Here is an 18,899-nt window from a genome sequence, read left to right as displayed (position 1 = left end):
CAAAATAAAAAAACCATGATCAAATAGATTATTTAAATTAAATATATATATATGAGTGTGTATAGATAATTACAGGTTTAGTAAAACCGGTGTGAGAAACAAAATGCCTAAGAAAAAATTATTTTTATCATGTTTACAACTGAAATTTTTCTTTTGAAAAAGAAATAAAAAATTTATTTATTGTATTTTATTATTTTTTTTATTGTCTGGCACCTTATTTTAAGATTTTCTAGATATTTTAAAGAAAAAATTCCTTTCAACTTAAAAAAAATTAATGGTGGTTTAAATTTACGAAGAAAAATCTTTCAGGATAAAGGCCAATATTACTTTAAGCTGTAATTAAAAATCAAAATGAAAACTGTTTCACAAAATAAATTAAGTAGACAAAATAACATGTTAAAGAATAACTCTTTATGTATAAACTAATATTAAATAATCAATTAAAAAATAAAGTTATTAGTATTTTGTTTTACATTAAAAGATTAAACTAAAACGTAATAGTTTTAACAAATTTTGGACAATTTCACTTTGAGAAAGTTTGATAATCACCACTTACAAAACAATTAAGGAAATGTCCTGACATAATATTGTTTCTAATTTAAATGCAGCTATTTTTATACTTATATTCAGGAAAGATGTATTTCGAACTTTCATAAATAAGAAAGGGTTTTCTAAAAATACTAGAGTGCAATAGCCTAAATTAATGAAATGACTAAAATATTAAATCTTTTTATTAATGAAATATCAACTTCATATGAGTACTACAAATATAAGATTTCAACTACTATTATTTTGAACAGAAAGAGCACCAAAGTAGATTGAAAAAAAATATTTATAGGTGCATAACAGAAAAGTTACTTCTTGACAGATGAGAGTTCATTTAAGAGAACACATTACCCAATACCTAGATGCAGTAAATTTATTTATTATAATTTTTTTTTGTAGGAACTATTTTGCGAGCAATCACTAAATATAAAACAAAGCTCGCAATTAAATGCAGGGTTAACTACAATTGCTAAAAAAAGGTTGACGAAAAAGCCTTTTCCACTTAAAACAAATAAACTAAAAGAAAAACACCACAAAGATGTATATTATATTAAATCAAATACTTAATTTTTATCCGAAAATATGAGGGTCTCTCATTTTGAGGGAAAAAATTATCCAGAGCAAATCAAGTTTTCAAGATGATCAAGAGCAAAGTTTATTTTAAAAGGAACAAAACATTAAGTTTGATAATTTTTTTTTAAATGGATGAGCAGTACAATTAAAATAATGATTTAATAAGATATTTCTTCATTAAAATTTTGTATAACTCATTTTAAACAAATAAGCTTTAAAAAAATATGAGATTTTTATCAAAATAAATTTTTGACCAAAGTAAAAACTGCTTTGAGCTTATTCAGGTTGTACATTATAGTTTGGAAAGTTTTCCTAAACCTTGATAGTAAGCTACAAAGAGAGCAAGAAATTTCCCCTCCCCACTTAATAGTTTTATTTTCAAGTTGATTTTCAACTGAACTATAAATAAAAGGTTTAGCGCTATAGCAAAAAAGTTTACTTAATTGTTAGACTTATTTCCATACTGTCTACATGAATATTTGCACGTTATTTTACAGTTAAAAGCTTCAAAATTAGTTTTGATTTTGCCAAATAAAACAAAATATTTAATATGATCTCTTTTTTGAACAAAAAAACGCTTTCTTTCTAACTTTCATGCCAAAACACAAATTGTAAATTTTATTTGAATTCTACAGAGAAAGAGACCCTATTTCTTAACATGAACAAGGTATCTGGAACATTTTAGATTTTCTGATTGAGACTGGATTTTCAAATTCATGACTAATTCTAAGTACTTTTCATGACTTAACGAAGTTATTATTTTCTTCTGACAAAAACAGAACAATAAATTTAAAAATCATTATAAAAACATTAATTGAAATGATAGGTATAACCAAAACAGTTATACTCTGCATCTTCATATTTATATTTATAGATTTTAAATTTAAAAAACAGAAAAAAAAAAGAGTTGAAACAATAAAATAGCTGAAAAAATACAGAAGCAAATAATAAAAATTATTTTTTTCTTTTCTGCAGAATTATAATCTAAAAGATACTTTTCTTGTTCATCAGAAAGTAAAGAAATACTTCTGATTTTCCTATTCTCACTTTGGAATTAAAAAAATTTCGCCAATGCCTGGCTTGCTTCAGCTAGAATTTTAAATTGAAAAAAAAAAAAAAATAAATAATAATAAAAATTCTGAAATCACAGAAGTTTAAAAGATAATTCACTCTAGAAATGATGCTTTTTCTTTCATTTTTTGAAAGAACACCGTAATTTTTAAAGAACATGATAAAAATATTTATATTTTAATAAAACATGACTGTGAGTGGGGATTTTGTCACAAATTCAGATATTCGGAACACCATGAAATTAGGGGGAGGGGTAAAATCCACTTTGAAAATTCGGTGACCTATTTCCATGATTTTTTGGTGACCTAAATCCATGACTTTTCCATGATTTTTTTAAAAAAATAGTTAAAATCATGACATTTCATGGCTTTCCAGGTGCGCGGATACCCTGCATAAAGAATACAAACCCCTTAATTGCTTTATACCAAAGAGAGAAAAACACATGAAATTATCATAAATAAATTTTAATTTAAAAGTTTAAATAAAATTGTTTACAGCAATTTAAATTTCTTTTTAGTTACAACATTAAGATCAAGTCAATAAAAATGTAACTAATGCTTTCCTGTTGGAGATTTTTTTTAAAATGAAAAACTGCTGGAATTTACTTTTCAGACATTAAATTAAGGTTAGAGTTAACAAAAAATTATTAATACAATTTTTAGGATAAGGAAAAATATTAGATTAGAGCCTTAAAATCTACTATTTGTTTTAAAGATATATTATGCTGATAATTTTTATAAAAATTAGAAGTGCGCAAAAAGGATTAGTAGATGACCAATAAAATTTTAACTCAACTAATAGGTTTCTGTAGTATCTATGGACAGAGGAAAGTTCAACTGCATGTTATTGAAGTTGAGAAATTAGAAGTGTTTTGCCAACTGATTCATGGTTTATCTTTAGTGAACAAAAAGGTAAGATAAGATGAATAGCAATCACATTAAAAAGATTATATGATTGCTTAGATTAAAGTCAGGGAAGAGTGTTATCACTAATTCTGGATATGAAATTTTAGGTAAGAAAATAATCTTCACTGTGGTAGACATATTAAAAATGATGAGGAGATACCCAAGGTTTTCCAAAAGATAACAGTAATACAACTCAAGAGCTTGGTGCATACCTCAATGTTTACCCTAAAACAGTTGTGTAAGATTTGAAAACACATAAATCTGGTCAAAGTTTAATTGTGATATGCTACATAACAATTTGACAAAGCATTACTCTGGTAAGATTTGAGAGAAATTTCTGAAAATATATCCATAATGGCAATTTTCAGTTGGATGGTGATAAAAAAATGGGTTTGTTTTAATAACGTTATTAGAAAAAGGACATAGTTTGACAGCATGTTAGCAACATTAAACTCACCAAGAAGGTTTTGTTAGGGAGAGAATTTGATAGAAACATCTACAAAGATTTATATTACATACTGAGTACTTATAATTTTCATTGATGTACTTATAATATCCTATTAATTGTGACACACATCAAGGGGCTTGATAAAAGCCATGCAACATTAAGATAAAAGAAAAGATAGTCATCTTTCAACAAGGCAATGTAAGACGGCATGCGAGTATGATCACCAGTTGTACCAACTTATGACAAATTCACCTTACAGCCCACAAATGGCCCCTTTAGATTATATTTAACAGATGTATCTTTAATTTAGCAAAAGAAACAATTTTTGATGCAGTTTTGGAATCATGACCATTGAAGTTGTGACAGGAAGGATTTGATAGCAGGGGTCTGTCTAGGGTTTTCTGAGAGGTACCTATTTTGTGAAAATTTAGATATCATTTGTGAAAAAATAAAAATTATGTTAAAAACTCAACACAAAAATATGGACTTATCGTTTGTTAAGGGATGCAAAAATAAAATTTTAAGAAAAAGTATTTTGTGAAACTACCGTTTTTCCTAAAATTGAATTTGTGAAACTACCGTTTTTCCTAAAGTTGAATGCTGCTAAAATGTTGGCAAAAAATTGCAGAACTGAATGGAGTCTATTATTTACATAACTTTGATTAAGCATTAATGTGCAATAATTATAAAATAAGAATTTGAGTTTAAATAAAAACTTTTTCACAAACCTAATATTTTCTATACTCTATGTTAAATAACGATTCTTGTTTCTATTTAGTCATTTTCAAATAAAATCTTTATCAGTAAACTTTTAAGAATTAATTCTTAATGGTAATATTATTCAATAAAAAAAAAGACTTTTTTACAACTTAGTCACTGCAAACAGAAAACAATAAAAGCATTTTTTATTTAAAATTTTTCGAAGTTTAAAAGAGGACTAAAAAGATATTTTTAAGACATATGAAAAATAACTCATTTAAACTGGTGTTTTGACTCAATATTTAAAAATTGAATAATATAATGCAAACTGAAATAGGGTCTGCCCTTAAATGAAGAACGGAAAAAAATTACTTTTAACCTTGCCATTATTTACATTTTTACAAAAGGAAATAATTCTTGGTTAGGAAATCAAGAACTTTTTAAGGAAACCTATACCTAATGTAAAACAATAAGACAGCCCCTGAAATTATTAATCAGGCAAACATGTAGTTATTGACCGCAAACAAAAACTACACTATAGATAAGAATGGGTAGTGTGACCTCTTAAGTATATAACATAGTATATAAAAAGATGACAGGAAAAATTTAATTAAAAGACAAGTTTGGTTAAAATCAATAAAAATATCATTTAAAGCTAAAAAATATCACATAATTACCAATGCAACACTTTTATGATAAAACATCAAGTTTAAAAAAGAAAGGTTTTTAAAAATATAAATTAAACACATCATTGTCAAGGAAAAATATTCAAGCTAGCCACTTTACAGTGAAATGATATTGTGAATGATATTGGATAAGAAAAAATTAATAACCAGGCTAGTTCACAAAAACTGGATATTAATAAACTATTCATAAAATAGTATAAAATGCATGAAATACAATAAATTAGTCAATATAATAAATTAGTACAATATTTAGTCCTGAACAATAAATTAGTCATATTTCTTAATGTTGCACATAAAATCAGATTTAACATAGTAAAGTTGTACCACTAAAATTTCAGATAAAGATGTTAAAAATCATGAACTAATCCATCCACTAAAATTAACCGGTATAGCTATAATACTGGACTTGTAAAATAAAAAAGAATAATGGTACATCTAAAAAATGATGAAATGAGAATATAAAAAAGAACACTACTACAATAAATGTTTTTTTTTGTTTTTTTAGAAATAAAGCCAAATATACTTATTTTATATCACAATAAAGTAGTTTACAATACCTTTACACATCATTCAAAAGATAGCTTCAAATGATATAATAATTTATCAGTGAAACTGCAGGTATTAATTTATTGGGAAAATACATATCATTTCTTGGACAAATGTTTCTCACATATTTATGCAACTAATATTCATACCAGAAGCTCATAACACACAATGTTAAGAATATTTAAAAACTTATAAACACATTTAATATTTTATTTCATTCAGCAGCACAATAGGGAAAGGAAAGCAGTTATCACCATTACTTTAAAATGAAACAAAAAAATATATATATATTCCTTTGTCATAAAAAATTAATTTCAAAAGCTAAAAACTTATTTCTGAAAAGGACAACTGAGTAAAAAAATACGACATCAATAATTCTTTCTTGTCATGCAAATAAATTGGTTTCCAGCAGAAAACCAAAAATTTTGTTAAAAACAAATTTACAATAAGCAGTTACAGAAGGATGAGGCACACAACTGTAATATGGAAGCAGCAAATCTAGCCTAAGACGACACTTTTAAAGAAATGGGTTGTTTGTTTGAGGACTTGATGAAAACGTAGCAACACTTGGCATAACAACTGGAATGCCAGAAGTAGGCATAACGGGAGGTACAACAATTCCAGAAGGGAGAGGTGGAATCTGCATTTGAGCTCTAAGTTGATTTATAGTGGGAGGAGGAGGTCTCATAGCTTGAAAAGGATTACTAACAGGAGGCGGAACACCAAAAGGATTACCAGATGCTAGATCTAAATAAATAAAAATGAATTTGCATTATACATCATTGGCTTAATACTTAATCTGTATATAAAAAAATTTTAAGGTTGGTAAAAGTTCTTTTTCAAAAACTAGTGTTATTTTTTTTTAGTTTTTCAGTCACAAAAATTATAGTTTAATTTTGTAGTATTACAAAAATGGGAACTACAAACTGAACTTTTTTAAAATTTAAGTTGGACAATTATTTTTTAACTTCAAATAACATTGAGTTAAAATAAGTATGATCAAATAAACAAAATAATTCAAGTGATATGGAAATAATAAATTTAATACACTAATATAGAGTAACCCAGCAACAAAAGAACAAGTGGAAACTCATTGTTTTCCAATCTATTAAACACATACTTTTTTTATAGCTGAAACAAAATTTCTTTTCATTGAAATCCAAAATATGATTGAAAATTACAAGTTTTAAAATTAAAAAAAAATTAGAACATAAAACTCAATTTCTTTTGCCAAGGCAGCCAATATTTGTAAATAATATGCAATACTGCTGGATAAGTAACTCATAAATCCATGAAGAAGTGAATTTTAGACTTATTTATAAGATTCTTTTACTAATGCAAAACTATTTTTAAAAGAGACTTTTCAACATACAAAAACATCAAATAACAAGTCAGATTTTAAAAAATTTTAGAGGCCATTTTATTATTTTTCTACAAACCGTCATTTATTTACTGTCATATTTAGTTAAATATTACAACTCATAGAGGAATAGTAAACAGTCATTAGAAGTCTAAAAATGAAAATGTACAATGAAATAATCAAGTTAAAAAAATTATTTTGTGATGAAACTCATGTTTGGTTTTTAAGACCAGAAAAGGAAGATACCAGGAATAATAATTCCCAAACTATCAAGGGACTATTATATCTTAACTTTTTTTTTCATTACTTCAAGAGTTAATTATATCTATACATGTTTGGCAATATTTCTATACTTTAAAAATAAATAAGTTAATGAACATCTTTAGCACACAGAATAATTTTACAGCTTTGATCTTTTATAACTTTACACAATAATGTAGAAAAAGTATTAAGCAACTTTCCAAACTATTCATGAAAAATATTGTAAAGCCATATTACAGAGTTACTTGATAACACTAAGTCTCTTTTAATCAGAAATTAAATAAAAATTTTTAAAGCTGATTCTGTATAACAATTTATTATTAAAAAAATGCCTGGATATATCTTATTTGCGAGTTTGTGTAAAAATTAGTATCGGTACAGAAGAATCCTCTATGAATATAAGTTAAATGAATTGAATTTTCAGACACACAATGGTAAATTTTTTTTAAAAATTGTTTTACCCAAAATGTAGCTAAATTGTTGAGAGGTCAACATGAGAGATTTTATGTGTTTTTCATTTTTATTTTTTATTCAAGTATCAACACTACAGTTAAAATGTTTAAAAAAATTTTTTTTTTACTGAATTTATAACTAATTTAAGTTTAAACATAGATAATTGATAAATAATACAACTAGTTTAAAGTAGTTATTATTTAGCACATTATTAGAAACAGAGTTTTTGTTTATTCACAGCTAGGTTTCTGAGATATTTTGGAATCTTTAATTGCTTTTTAAAAGAATTTCGTAAAATCATCAGCAGTAGTTATTTAAATGTAGTGTTTCATAAGTGGAATATAGTGTTTTAACACAATCAGCTCAAATAAATTCCAAACAGAAAAAATATACCTTTTTAAAAACAATCTGATGCTTCAAATCTTATATTTTGCATTAATTAATCAGTGTTTTCACTACAGCACGAGAATCTCGCATATTTTTTTCTTCTCTCGCTTTAAAAAATGATTACAAAGGAATTAAAAAATGAGAAAAAATGATTTAAAAAATGAGAAATTCGTGCATTCTATAAATCAATTTCAAAATTCGCGAATTTATCGCATTTTGGGAAAAGTTTCGAATTACGCCATTTAGAATAAAATCCGTTTCACTTTTCTTCCTGGATATTTCATTACTTTCAACATCTGCCCCATTATCTAGCTTCCCTATTTACCAGTATTGTTCAGAACCTTTTCGAACAACATAACAAAACCACGGAACCCCTTTCAGAACACATTTCTCAGCAACCACGTGTTTACCGTAGGTAACGTTTCTTCATGTAAGACATTCAAATTTTTTATGCACTTATGTAAGATGGACAAGTACCTTGTAAAGGCAAAATCTTCTACGGTGATGCACTAAAAGTATTCAATGCTTTAAAAAATAGAAGACGTTAAAAATGTATTATAATTAAAGAAATGATTTTTTTTTCAAGAGTTCTTGTGTTTTTCTACTTTTTAGAAATCTCACTTAACTTTTTGAAATCTCACCCTGTTTTTGAGAAAGGGTGAGAAATTCTCACCCATTTTTTTTTCTATGATGAAAACACTGTTAATGTTGTACAACATGGATTAAGTTAAAAACTAGCAAAAATTTTAGTGTCATTGTCTAAGAAAAGTAGGAGGGAAAATCTTCATACACATGTGCATAGATTAGTTTTAAGAAGGTATAAAATTTTAATGAAAATTTTTAAAAAGCAGAAGATTTGAACCTCAGCGCAGAAACTCTGAGTTTTCACGTTTTTCAAACTCCCAATATTTTAATACAATATTAATACACAGATTTCAAATCTTGCATCTGAGGAATCGTTTCTCAGATGTTAGTGAGATGCTTATGAATACATTCAATTCATGACAATTTTATTGCAAACCCATGAAATTAAGTTTATTGATTTTAGAAGCTGAAATAATTATTTTAAAGAGATAAGGTGTCATGATAAAGGCAGTGCTAATTTAAATGCCATACAGGATGTGCAATAATTGCCAGCATGTGTTCTGCTTTTCAGTTATTCAATATACAATAAAATGGAGTGTCAACCTGGTTTACATAGACATATAACAAGTTATTTCTTAGAAGAAAAAAAATACTAATTTTTTTCATAATTGAGATTTAAGTGTATAAATTTAAACATAAATGCTTAATCAATGTACACACTTATTCATAGTTAGAATATAATGAAAAATGATTACCTCGCTCTGAACCTTGAGAGCTCACAAGAGCATCTAAATTTACCAAGTTTGAATTTGGTCCTAAAAATGTTTCAGGTGTTTTCTTAATATTATTTAAACTGCTACTATTTTCATTGTTTGAGAAGGAATTAACAGCAAAGGAATCTCTTAAATCAGCCATATCAAATGGATTTGGAGTTGATCTGTGAGCAGTAGTATCTAAAAATAAAAATAAGAAATTCAAAACAATACTAATTTCACAATACTCTGTCTTTCTGGGTATGATGAAATATGCATACCCAATCTTTGACATTGTCCTTTCTGTTCAAAAGGGAGTCTCCCCTCAGGCAGAACTTAAGGTGGCTGCTCTTGCCACCATCAATGAAAGATACCCTGTTAACAATTAAATATAGATCTATACTACTAACTTCTGGGAGAGTGGGAACTGTGTTTTCTCTAAGTTTTCAAACTCAAAGAGCTTTTAAGTCTAAATTTAGATGATTTTGATGGAGAAATGTATGCAGTTTACCTTGCTCTCCAAAGTATTTTGGAGAGGCCTTAAAAGAAATTTGTCCTCCTCATTGATTGTCAAGTTGCAATTCACAATTACAAAAAATGTCACTCTTCATTAAAAGCCATAGAAATTAATTGTAAAAGTATTAACATTTGACAATCTACCGAGAAGGAAATAGTCCTGTAATAGATTCCTAGCCATTGGGGCTCGTGGCGAAATGAAAATACAGATAACCATAAAAGAGAGGCATCTCTCTTAAGCCCTCATGATTCTCAGGCTAACCTGAGAAATAAAATGCTAATAAAACACCAAGAACTGATAAAACAATAAACTTTTTATGGGAAGTGCACTCTTGGTGCTTCTTGGAAGAACCTCTACACATCATGTGTATCCAGTAACCTCTCTAAGGCTATCCAGGTTCTGTTTTTAAGACTACTGACTGGACACAACTTTTTACAGGCACATCCTCAGATTGCTGACTCTCCTAATTGTACTTTGTGTGAAGAAAATGTTGACAGGAAAAGCAAGCATCTCTGGAACTGTTCTGCCCTGCAAGAGTCTGACATTTCTTTGTATTTCATGATGCTGTCCACCTCTGGAGATACCTCTTTTTTTTGTATTGGACAGCAAGACTTATTATACTTGATAGAGCAAATATAAGGATGCAATTTTTTTCATTTTTAAAAAAGCTAGATTAGATACTAATTATGCAGACATCACTGTTTTCTGATTTGTATTTAACATAACAGCCATAAAAATAGATAATGTTTTTTAAAAATAGTAAAATTCAATGTGTTATCAAACATAAACATTTCACTTTTGCTTAGAATAGCGAAGCATCAGAGTTTAGATGTTTACGCTGAATTATCTTGATAATGTTATATCATGAGAAAGAATCTCAAGTAGAGAAAACATTGCGAGACAAAGTTTTACACTGAAAAAGTATTATGGGACAGAATCTCATGCCCACAAATCATCATGTAACAAAATCTCATGTTAATAAGTGCTTTGTTGGAAATCTCCCAAGGTCAAAACATCATGCAAACCAAGCTATGTATCATTACGAATTTTTACTAGACAAAAATACTAGCAATTTTAAAAACTATATTTGTGGTAGCATTTTGTTCAAGAAAAATATTATCTTAGACATATTACTGACAAATTGCAAAGCAGATAACACTGACCTGCAAACAAATTTTTTTTTTTGTGGGAAGGAAAGGGGCTTAAAACTGGAATATGTAGAAAATAAGTTAGAAAATAGTGAAACTTCAGTCATTCATAAGAAATTTAAAAGTTAAAATTATAATTCCTCCTATCCATATAAAATTAATGGCTATAAAATTATTGAGAAGTTATAAAGAGAATACGTTACTAGAAAATGAAAGAAAAAAATAACAGGGATCATATTTGGATTAAGGGATCATAATAGGGTTCATCTTGCATAAGTTTCAACAAAAATAGAGCTAGTGCTTTTTTTTCATTCAGCACAGACCTGATAACATTGTAGAAAAATTTTCAGAAGCAATGATTAAAAATATCAGGAGTTTTGGTAATAATTTCAGAAGTACAATGCAAAATCAAATATAATTCTAATTCTATGCATAAGCTCAAAAATATAATATTTCGACTATTTTTGATTATTAAATCATGGTTAAATTATCTTTGACAGTCAGTATAAAGAAAACTGAACTACAGTCTGGTATCAGAGAGAACTTATGAACTTATTTAGCAATATTTTATCAAGATTAATGAAACCAGCATCTATAAGAGACACAAGTTCAATTTTTGAAGTAAGTTTCAATAAAGCAAAATATCAAAATGAGGACTCTGAACTCGTAACAGGTGATAAGGCAATACAGTAAAGATTCAAACCTTTTTGCAGAAGTAAGGCAATTTTATTTATCAATTAAAAAATTTTATACTTGAAGCACTTCCTTACATTTAAAAAAAAAATTCCTCTTACCACTGAGATTAACAAACTAACATTGTGAAATTGTCCATATAACAATTTCACAAGAATCATAAATTTGCTCCAATGGAAAATTTTCTTTCTATTTTCTATTTCAGAGGAGCAAAGAAGTCAAATTGAATAGGAGTTTGCTTTGCATCAAATAGATCTACTCAGTGAAGAGGTCCTATTAGCAGGATGCAGCTTGAACTCTTATACCTGGTTTAGTAGATATTAATGGCGCTAAGAAGTACAAAGCCTTCTATCAAAAATACAGACTATACTTTTATTCCCTCACAGCAATGTGCTTGTGAACGATTATTTTCCATAGCTATGAAAAATGTAACAGACAATAGGTTTGGCTTTGCGAACCTTGTAGGCACTTCTAATTGAGTAGTGTAAAGATAATGAAATAGGTTGCTATGAGGCAGTGCTAGCAGCATATAAGTTGTTCTGCGTTGTTTCAGCTGAACTTTTGCAAATTTCTGCGCCTTTTTTTCAAGCACATTTAAATTTGTCGGTAATCATGGGTGCAAGTTGGAAAAAAGGCCAAGACTGAAATTTTTTTGACTGAAATACCTAACATACACAATACCCCCTCGACATATGCAAACTATCTAAGAAAGCTTTACCATAATACATCAAGTTTAAATACTGCACAAAAAATATTTATTCATCTGTCTTTTGATAAAATAACAACAGGACATAAGAAAGTAGACCAATAACGTAGACCTAAAAAATATTTTTAAGGACAGAAATTTTTTTTCTTCCGATTTCCGTCTTCGAGTCAGTCTTGTTTCCGTCTTACTTCCGCCTGCGGACATTTTTGAAAGACGGAAATCCGTCCTGGGGACGGAAGACTTGCACCCATGTCGGCAATGATCAAATCTCAGAACATGCACTTAAACAACAGATCTCCATGGTCTGCAACAGATAACAAATTACTTTGAAGTAAAAAATTCACAAAGAGAGGTTCCGCTCCTATTACATACTGGCTTTCATTCATAGATCCCGTAAACATTTCTTTAATGCTTCTACTGGAGTTAGCACCATTTGTTCTATGGCGTGATCCTTCCATATGCTGAAACAGTAATTTCGAGCTCTATGCACAATTGAAAAATCGCATTTGCTAACATATGATACAAGTGGATGGGCTTAGTGGAACGAGTAAATATAGACTATTCCACTGAATATTCTTTCTGAAACATCTGTGAATGCTTTCTGGAAGACATGATCCTGATAATAGGCAACTAGGCCTAGCGTTGGGCAAACAAAAAAGTAAACCTTGCATGCTTGGCAGAAACTATTCTAGGAAGAAACATTTCTCACTCTCACCGTAGCTAGAAAGGTGACGTCACTCAACTAGTTCTAGCTGCACAGGTTAAGTGCCGTGAGCAGTTATACACAATGGTAAAGAGTGCTGAGACAAAAAAAAACAACATTGTTCACCATTGGGAGGGGAAAGTGCTGATTGTCAAAGCAGGGAAATACAATTTAACGACATCATAAGAGAAAATTAGCGGTTCTTGTAAGGTCGTCAAGAATTTTTTTTAGTATTAGTAACATTTAAGTGTTAATGTTTAAATATTAATCTTAAACCTTAAATTGTCTTACCTATCATGAGAAATCAATAATTCAAATCTATGCACTATATTAGTTGAACAACAAACTATGCTTTTAAGTTTTGGAAAATAGCTTAAATTCAGGAAAATTCTTATACCTTTATAATTATTAAACTACCACTTAGAAATTTTTTATTTCCCCAAAGGTTGTACAAGTTGGCATCCATCAGCATGGATATTGATTATTTGGTAAAAAATAAAATAAATTTTAGAATAAGTCAAACTTATTATTAATTAATAAAAAACCCAATAAATGAAGATGAAAGTTAATATTATCACCTGGAGAGCTCATGGCAGAACGTTTATTTAGTAAATCAAATTCGCCCATATCAGCATCCGATCTACTGCCGAGAGCTTCAAATGAAACACTGGCAGAGGTTGACATACGAGGTACCCAATTGCCTCCAGTTGCTACAAAAGAGATACAAGTTCGTTTGAAGAAATAAATGCATGATTAATTAAAAAAGTTCATTATATAATTGCTAATAATAACTAGGATCTTAAAAACACTAGAAAAATTATGGAGAAAAAAAAACTAACAACTTTATTTAGCTTAATTTTGAAACACAAAATTCTAAATATAAAAATACAATCAGTTTTTAAATTCAAAAGATAGAGAAAACTCATATCCTAATTTTAATACTGCAGCAATAATTACCAAAAATATCCAGCACCTTGAAAACTTTTTCTAAAAAAGGAGCATGGATATTTGCTTCAAATAAAAAATGCAGACATTTATCAGATGTTATGATTTAGACACAAAATAGTTTGAATATAATTACCAAATATGAATGTTGATTTAATATACAACATTAGGATACTCAATAAAATATTTTTGAAATAAGAGATAGCTTCTGAGACAAAACGATATTTAACAAAAAGCCAACCAAAAGGTTACTGAATAAAATAAAAATATTTTCTTTATATATTGACCTAAGGAAAAATATATGAGCAAAGTAATACTGAATTTTGAATGTCAATTGACACTAACTTTCATTAACTGTCAGTGAATTTGTTCCAGTTAAACACCTCATGAAATTAAGAAAATTCAGACTTTTCTTCAATCTATTCCATTTTAATGAAAAAGAGCTTCACTAATTTTACAGTACAGTAGAACCTTGATTATCTGCCCAGATAATGCCCAACTGTGGAGCGATTTGATAAGACACCTATACCGAATTTTTCAATAATGGCACCCACCAAGATTTTGATGAACCTAAGTACACATATAGAATTTTTGATGCTGATTTCAAAAATGGCAATAATATTGGAATTAACACATCGAAGGTTACTCATCTTATATTAGACAAAAAACAAAGCTTTGTTCAGAATAAAGTAATCTATCATTCAAATATAATTTCAAAAATGCAAATAAAAATAAGTGTTCTGTTTGTTTAGTTAATAGGTTTATTTGCAGTTTTTTGTTCAGTGGAGCTGAGCAAAGTCAGTGGAGTTGCGTGACTTACCCCTTTCAAAAATATTTAGTCAAAGATAGTTAAAAGTGCTAACATCTGATTAAAAAAAAATTGATAGGCGTTGTGCACATATTTAAAAAAAAAATTTTTTTTTTAAGAATTCCTATACATTAGAAGTACTTGCAAGTTGGTGATTTTTATGGATTAATTATTATTAAAGTAGCCTAAAATAAGAAACAAGTAAAATAAAGCAATAAACTACGAAGTAAAATCCATTTTTATTTCCTTTTTTGAGGGAGGGAAGAAGGAGAAAAAAAAATGAGCTTCGTTCCTCATTCTTATTAGATTGAGTTAGAATCGTATAGCTTTGGTCAATAAATTTGAATTATTAAGTCAAAGTTTATGTTTAATACTAAGTTTTAAATAATTAAAATTACTTGTCCAGGGGTGCTACTCGCAAAATATAAAATTGTCTCACCAGAAATTGCATTTCGACTCAGTTAAAATCTCTTGTTGGCTCAGTTTGTCTCAGCTAAAATTATTTTTTGACTCAGTTTATCTCAGCTAAAATGACTATTAATCAGTTTGATAACAATATAAAGATAATTTTCAGGATCCATAAAATCATTAATAGCATAATAGGAGTACTACAATTATACATACATTCACTATTTCTAGGATTTTAAAAAACCTGCATATGATTGATTATAAGGGTCCACAAAATTGCTTTGTGGAGTCTGTTGTTTTCATATATATTGCATTTATCATTTATGCCAATGAATAGTATCTGTTCCAGAATTTTACAAAGTAAATTTTAACTTTCTTATTTTTTAAAATATAATGGTGTAACCTTTCTAAAAAGAAATATCTATTTAGTTTTGGTAATTCAAAAGGGAAAATACCCATTTTATTTTGAGCTCAAATTTCATCTCAAAATATATAACTATTCAGTTACAATGGAAGGTCTACAGATTTCAATAATTAATGAGAAATTCAGTAATTAAATAATGAGAGTTTAAGAAAATGTAAATAACACAAAAAAAAACACTCTTTGATAGAATTCAGGAGGTGCAGTGAAATTTTAAAATATTTTAGGTAGGAATTTTTCAAGAAAATTTTAGGGAGCACTTAATAGCCAAAAATTAGCATATATACATTTTTATATCAAAACAGAAATATATAAAAACTATTATAAACAATTTAAAAAGACACATATAAATATACTTTTCTTTCTAAAATGACTTGTATCCTTTATTAAGTATAAAAGTAAACCTTTTAGTTAATTGGCATTGACTAGTAGATTGTACTTTCTTGCATTTACAAGATCAGTTAGTTGACTGTGTTCTTTTAATTTATATAGCTAAATATACAATCTTAAAATGTAATTATGAATGCACTTAGTAATTGTTTAAATGCAACAACTGTAGAAAAATATATCACATCTTTACAGTAACTAATTCAAGAAAAAACTTAATTCTACTTTCTAGAATCGTGATACTGGATTTTAAAATAGCGAGAATATTAATTGCAATATTGGGTTTTAAAATCGCGTGAATATGAATCGCGATATTGGATTTTAAATTCGCGTGAATATGAATCGCGATATTGGATTTCAAAATCGTGTGAATATGAATCACAATATTGGATTTTAAAATCGCGTAAATATGAATCGCGATATTGGTTTTCAAAATCGTGTGAATATGAATCACGATATCGGATTTTAAAATCACGTGAATATGAATCGTGCGGTTGGATTTTAAAATCGCGTGAATATGAATTGCGATTTTGGATTATAAAATCATGTGAATATGAATCGCGCCTGTTGGATTTTAAAAACACGAAAAAACAAATCACGATATTGTATTTTAAAATCGCGTGAATATGAATCACGATTTTGGATTATAAAATCACATGAATATCAATCGCGCTGCTGGATTTTAAAAACACAAATCCCGATATTGGATATTAAAATCACGTGAATACGAATCACTATCTTAGATTTTAAAATCACGTGAATATGAATCGTGCGGTTGGATTTTAAAATCGCGTGAATATGAATCACGATTTTGAATCTTAAAATCACGTGAATAAGAACCGCGCTGTTGGATTTTAAAAACGCGAAAATACAAATATTTGTATTTTCGCGATATTTGTATGTGCGATATTGAATTTTTAAATCGCGTAAATAAGAATCACGATGCATAATTTTTAGATCACGTGAATACAAATCGCAATGAGTAATTTTTAAATAGCGTACAAATACGAAAAACGAGATCAGATATTACAACTGCGTGATAACGAATCGCAATATTGGATTTAAAAATGCGTGAATACGAATCGCGAAGTTGGATTTTAAACTCGCGAGAATACAGATCTCGATATTGAATTTTTAGATGGAGTAAATAGGAATTACTAGTATGATTTTTAAATAGCGCAAAAAAAATCGCAACACGTAAGTTTTAAATCAGTTAAATACGACAATCGATGATTGATATTAAAATTGTCTGATTAAAAATCGCGATTTTAGCATATTCCAGCGCAGTTCCTAATATTTAAAATTCCGAAGATCAGCCAAACAAAAGAAAATCAACTATCGGCGGTCGAAACGAAACGCTTAGACTCCTTTCCACTCTATAGCGGAAGTCGCGGTAATCCGACTATCGTTCTGGCGGCTTGGGTTTCTCTAATTGGATTCCCTAAAAATTTCAGTTTTTGGAACATGGTCGGAAATTTTAAAAATTGGGAGAAAAAAGCGGATTTCTGCTTTTTCGCGGAAGTCTTTCATCCCTGAAATTATGTGCACTGTACAGTTTCCTAAGAAAAAAAAGCAAGATAATAACCAATAGTATAAGGGAAGAATACCCTCTTTTTTTACAAGATCACGTGCATACGATACTGATTGCTACTCACTGCTGTACATAATCCAATTGTAGATACGAAACACATATTCTATATGCATTCCAATAGCTGATTTGCCAAACAGAATTTCTGACATTTAAATGACGTATTTAGGAGACGTGAACGGCAAAATGCTCTCCAATGACTCACGGCGATGCGGATTAATATTTGAAACTAAATTCAGGTTTGTCAAATTTCGGACGTTTTGTCGCAGAATGACACAGCTTTGGCAGAAACAGAGCTGAATGTCACAAAATGGTGCAGTTAGCCGTTTTGTCTCAGTTTGTCGCAAATGGCGCAGGCGTAGCATCCCTGCTCGTCTCGATAATAGCTGCTATCTAATGTACTCTAAATAATATTTGTAATTTTAGTTACTTTGCAAAACATTTTATGTTTAATTTCTATCAAAGATTTTTCACAAGAAGTCTTTTAACCACAGATCAATTTTTAAACAAATTTTAAACTATCTAAAATGAGACTAGTCATTGTTTTGTCTGAGTCACTGTCTTCATAACTCTGAGTTATTAGTGAAGGGATTTAAGTCACAGTTTGACAAAAATAAGAAATAAAATGCCTTTTTTCCGAATACTGAATAATTAAAAAGTGCCCATTAAAAATTTTCAATCAGTGTCTACTCTGATCTTAAAAAAAAGAAGAGGGTGACGTAAGTCAGAATTTATAATGTTGAAATAAATCAAAAAGAGAAAGTCACTGCATCCTTTGTTTCAATTTCATACATATTGTTTGATTCTCAGAATGTAACTGCAGACCAAATTATGAACATTTATACTTAATGTTACCCTTTTATTACTTTCGATGATTGCGTGTGGAGAAACACACTTAAAACACTAAAACTCAATCGAAATATATTTTACTACCAACTGTCTTTTGTATTTAATTTGTTTTTATTTTATCGTATAATCTACAGACTTTTTCGTATGTCTTTTTATAATAACATACATCAAACTTTGTTATTATTAAACTTCTGAATTCCTTACCCCCCAAAAAGTTTATTAATCAGATTACCTCACCAGAAGACAATAGAGTGCAAGTAAAATTTCTTTTCCTTCAGAACAACAGAATTCAATCACATTTTTTTTAAGCAACACAGTTTTCTAAAATTTGAAAAATAATAATTTGGTACTCTAAAGGAGTTTTTTCTTTAAATGTTTTTTCACTCTGGAAACCCAAGTATTATGCAGCATTGGATTAACTTTGAAAGAAGTGCAGTTTAAACTTTAAAAAGAT

General features: G+C 28.5%; 1 protein-coding gene across 3 annotated transcripts in view; it reads right to left on the bottom strand.

Moving 5' to 3' along the window:
* Nucleotides 1-712: 712 nt before the first annotated feature.
* Nucleotides 713-18,899, bottom strand: part of LOC107452119 (epsin-2) — a 33,967-nt gene continuing 15,780 nt past the window's right edge. For all 3 annotated transcript variants that reach the window (XM_016068432.4, XM_016068431.4, XM_043042627.3), the window contains exons 7-9: nucleotides 13,618-13,749; nucleotides 9,276-9,473; nucleotides 713-6,221 (exon numbers count right to left, since the gene is read on the bottom strand). In XM_016068432.4, coding sequence (XP_015923918.2) covers nucleotides 5,992-6,221; nucleotides 9,276-9,473; nucleotides 13,618-13,749 — 560 coding nt within the window. In that variant the 3' untranslated portion in view covers nucleotides 713-5,991. The remainder of the gene's footprint in view (nucleotides 6,222-9,275; nucleotides 9,474-13,617; nucleotides 13,750-18,899) is intronic.

The sequence above is a fragment of the Parasteatoda tepidariorum genome, chromosome 11 (assembly GCF_982258835.1).
Source record: "Parasteatoda tepidariorum strain Cologne lab strain chromosome 11, Ptep-v5.0, whole genome shotgun sequence".
NCBI lineage: Eukaryota > Metazoa > Arthropoda > Arachnida > Araneae > Theridiidae > Parasteatoda > Parasteatoda tepidariorum.
The sequence above is the reverse complement of the archived record's forward strand: the minus strand, read 5'-3'. Positions and strand labels throughout refer to the sequence as shown.